The sequence below is a fragment of the Orycteropus afer genome, unplaced genomic scaffold, assembly GCF_000298275.1.
Source record: "Orycteropus afer afer isolate SDZICR_OR568_19922 unplaced genomic scaffold, OryAfe1.0 scaffold00127, whole genome shotgun sequence".
Classification (NCBI taxonomy): Eukaryota; Metazoa; Chordata; class Mammalia; order Tubulidentata; family Orycteropodidae; genus Orycteropus; species Orycteropus afer.
Window position 1 is genome coordinate 3,566,107 of NW_006921714.1, and position 4,729 is coordinate 3,570,835.

The 4,729-nt window shown below is 40.2% G+C and overlaps 1 protein-coding gene across 1 annotated transcript in view; it reads right to left on the minus strand.

The window, feature by feature from the left end:
• Positions 1-4,729, minus strand: part of CATSPERB (cation channel sperm associated auxiliary subunit beta) — a 171,534-nt gene that overhangs the window by 131,368 nt on the left and 35,437 nt on the right. The window contains exon 6 of the mRNA XM_007944535.1: positions 2,051-2,200. Coding sequence (XP_007942726.1) covers positions 2,051-2,200 — 150 coding nt within the window. The remainder of the gene's footprint in view (positions 1-2,050; positions 2,201-4,729) is intronic.

Consider the following 4,729-nt stretch of genomic DNA (forward strand, 5'->3'; position numbering starts at 1 on the left):
ATATATATATATATATACACACATATACATACACACACACACACACACACACACATACCAAAGATGATTAATGGTATAGGAGGTATAGGAGGGAGGGGAGAGGGGAAGCTTTTGTTTGGGGGATATTCTGGTTACCTAGTGTTGCTCTGACAAGAATATACCACAAATGGGATGGCTTTAACAAACAGTAGTTTATTTTCTCACAATTTGGAGGCTTTAAGTTCTAGTTCAAAGTGCCAGGCTCTAGGGGCTGGGTGAAAGCAGCTGCTGGCTGCTGAGGCTGAGAAGCCCAAGGTTGACAAGTAAAAAGGCACAGTCCCAATGTTACCAAACCACACAGCAGGCCATTAACTTAAGTTCATTGTAAGTCCCAAGGTTGGCAGAGCATGGCAGGCTGATGAACAACGACATGGCTACATGCAGGGTCCAAGTGTGCCAAAAGCTAGAGACCATTCCCAAGGCTTCTGCTTATATACAGGAAGCAGACCACGTTCCCTAAGGCAGCTACACAGTTGCTCACAGTAGATTCCACCATGGAGTTGATTACCAGTCCCATCATGGGGAATACTACATTCAGCTGCCCAGCCATTCAACCAGGCCCAGCCAAGTTGACACACAAACTGAACTACCACAGGGGGCATTGAGTTTATGCTAATGATGGTGGAATATTTTGGAAAAGGATAGCAATAATGGTGGCACAACATGAAAAATGTCATCAATGTCCCTGGGCTATAATCATGGAAGTCATTATGTTGGCAAATGTCTTGTTGTGTATGTTTTCATCACAATAAAAGAAAAAAAAAAAGGAGAGAGAGAGAGAGAGAGAGAGAGAAAGAAAGAGAAAGAGAAAGACTAGGTCCCTAGCCAGCAAAAGAAATTAAGTTAAAAAAAATACCCTTTGTGTTTGTACTGTGTGATATTTTTATGAGTCTGATTTTTGAGTTAGCCTCACAAACTAGTAAATTTATATAGTTTTTCTGTCTTGTTTTGTGTCTAAGGTATTTGCAGTGAATAAGTTGTTGGTCTTGCAAAATTCTATCGTGAGGTCGGTGGTGTCATTTCTTTTACCAAGGCAGATGACACAACCTTGCTTGCTGAACGTGAAAATGACTTGAAGCACTTACTGATGAACACCAAAGACTACAGCCTTCAGTATAGATTATACCTCAACATAAAGAAAATAAAAATCCTCATCACTGTACCAATAAGCAACATCATAATAAATGGAAAAAAGATTGAAGGTGTCAGGGCTTTCATTTTACTTGGATCCACAATCAATAGTAGCAGCGGTCTAGAAATTGGATGACCGTATTGCACTGGGCAAATGTATTGTCAAAGACCTTTTTAAAGTTTTAAAGAGCAAAGATGTCATTTTGAAGACAGGTGTGCCTGCCCCAACCCATGATATTTTTAATAGCCTCATATGCATGTGAACCCACCAGCCACTCCTCGGAAGGAAGGTTGGGCAATCCTACTTCCATAGTGATACTGCCTTGGAAACCCAAGGAGGGGTCGCTATGAGTCGGGGCCGACTCGACGGCAAATAACAACAACAACAACAATGCATGTGAAAGCTGGACAATGAATAAGAAAGATGGAAGAAGAATTGATGAATTTGAATTGTGGTGTTGGTAAAGAATACCAAAGGACCATGGACTGCCAGAAGAACTAACAAATCTGTCCAGAAAGAAGTGCCGATGGAAGGCTCCTTGGAAACGAGAAAGGCCAGACTTCATCTCACCTACTTTGGTCATGCTGTCTGAAGGGACCATTCCCTGCATAAGGATATCATGCTTGGTAAAGTGGAGGGTCAGAGAAAAAGGGGAAGGCCCTCACCAAGATGGATTGACACAGTGGCTGCAACAATGGGCTCAGGTATAGCAAGGATTGTGAAGTTCGTACAGGATAGGGCAGTGTTTCGTTCTGTTGTACATAGGGTCACTGTGAGTCGGAGCCAACTTGATGGCACTTAACAACAACAAGCCATTAAACATCACTGTTATAGAACATAAAGTGTTGCCTTTACCATTAAATAAAGCCATAAACTTACCATAATATGTTGTATTCAAAATGAAGCCAAGTAATGCTACATCATTAGCACAGGGGCATTTTGTCACCTTGAGATCTATCACATGTGGATATAATCTATTAATGTCTGATTTTTTCATTTTAACCCCAAGTTTCCACTGAAGAATAGGTTCTGTGGAAATCAAAGTTAGGTGTTTAAATTGTGGCAGCACTCATGAAGGTGGAACATTACCACTTACCCTATGGATTTTAAAGTAACATTACATGATTCAAATAGGTGTATTACATCACTCTTCACCAGCTAAACATAGGTCATTTCTTATCTTCCAGAAGAGAAGGAATGAAGTCTACTTCCCCTTGATGGGGGGACTGGAAAGGGCATATGGGATGGGAGATACAGTTGTGGTCATCTTTGTAAACTATAATTTGCCACAAGCTTCATCCTGGAAATGGAATCACTTGATCATAGGACAAGCATTTTGATAATTTAGAGAACAGCTTGTGCTGCAGGAGCCAATCTCTGTTTCCTTCCCCAATCCCGCTGAAGCCGCAGTTTTGCTGTTGCTAGTTGCCATTGAGTAGATTCTGAGTCATGGCAAACCCATGTGTGCAGAGTGGAACTGCTCCACAGGGTTTTCAAGGCTGTGACTTTGCCAAAGCAGATTGCCAGGCCTGTCTTCTGAGGCTCCCCTGGGTAGGTTCAGACTGCCACCCTAGTAGTTGAGCAAGTAGCCATCAGTACAACCCATGGACTCAAAACAGCAGTCCTCCTGCCATTGAGTTGATTCCAACTCATATCTACCCTACACGATAGAGTAGAACTGCCCTGTAGGATTTTAAGGCTGTAAACCTTTACAGAAGCAGAATGTCTCATCTCTCTCCCTCAGAGTGGATGGTGGGTTTGAACCATCAACCTTTTGGTTAGCAACCATATGCCTTAACCACTATGCAACCAGTGCTCCTAAAACAGCCGCAGATATATAATAATGAGACTAAGTCCAGAGTGGCATGGAGAACAGGGTAAGTTATCAGCAGTGGACAAGACTTAAAGGAATTCTGGACGATATAAAGTTGAGAATGACACAATCTAAAAATCACAGGTGAGATTCTTCACCTTCATTCTTCAACCCAGGCTGAGATCTTTCATTTTGTGTAAAGCAAAAAGAGAGCGAGCAAGTGAGCGAGCTTTCTGGGTTAACACAGTATAGTGCAGGGAGAACACAGAGAGAAAGAGACCCAGTATGTAACTGAACTAACTCAGCAGTTAGTTGCTCAGTAATTGAAAAGAAATTAAGGGCAAGGCAGCTGACTTTCTAGTGCGTAGAATGTGTGTACAGGCCTTCACACCCTGGTCTTAGAGAACAAGGATATCTGAACTTATATCTGGGCATGACTGTATTTCAGTAAATGATATCAATCATTTACTGGATTTATCAAATAAGTATTTGTTCCTTGATACACTTACCCCCAAACTATCAGCATATACTTCTAGAATATACCCCAAATGCTTGCAGTTCTCACCATCTCAACTGTTAGTACCACACTCTAATGACTCCTGACCATCTCTGACTGAAGTATTGTGATGGTGTCTCAAATAATTCCCTTTATTCTATTCTGGCTATCCTTCCCCAAGAGTCAGTTTTCTACTCAGCAGCCAAAGTGATCTTTTTATAAAGAACAAATTCGAATTCATCACTCTCCTGCTTAACACACTCCAATGGCTTTTCATCGTAACTAAAATAAAATCCATACTTTTTACACCACGGACAATGTTATCTCTGCTAGCCTCAGCACTGCTGTACCTTCTAAATAAGTGGAAGTAAAAAGCTTATTGCAGTACATAATATCATGGCTCCGCCTATAAATGTAAATGAATCACATTTCAGATTTTTTTTTTAAAAGAAATATCAGTTTTACATTGGTATTTTGGTACTAAAAAGTAGCATAAACTCAAACTCACTGCCATAAGGTTGATTCCGACTCACAGCGGCACCCGTTGGGTTTCCAAGGCTGTAAATCTTTACGGAAGCAGGCTGCGTTATCTTTCTTGTGTGGAGCAGCTGGTGGGTTCAAACCACTGACCTTTTGGTTAGCAGCCTAATGCCTTACCCGCTATACCACCAGAGCTCCTTGGTTCTTTATAACATAGGACATCAATTTTTTTAAGTAGCATAGAACATCAAAATATCAGAATTCCAGAAAAATATCATTGCAGCTGATACTGAACAACTGGCTCACCATTTTAAATTTTGAAAAATGAAAAATAGGAAAAAAATGAAAAATTTAAAAATAGGAAAGTATATTTTATCAGTTTTGTTTCTATATTTTAATAAAGTTAAAGAAATAAAACATTACAGATATGATTAAAGACACTTTGCTCCCCTCCATAATCCCATTACCAAATTCTCCCCAAATGCAATCAGTATCATAAAATTTGTGTATACTTGCTGTCTTTTATGTTTTACTATCATACAGATCAATGAACAGTTCATATACATATACATTTTAGATAAAAATATACCTATTCTGCAATTTGAGTTTTTTACCCAGTATTTCTGAGTTCTCTCTGTTCTTGATGATCTGTATGGATCTATTTCCTTCATTTGAACTATTGTTGTTGTTGTTGTTATGTGCCGTTGAGTCGGCCCCGACTCATAGCGACACCTCTTGGGTTTCCGAGGCAGTATCACTACGGAAGTAG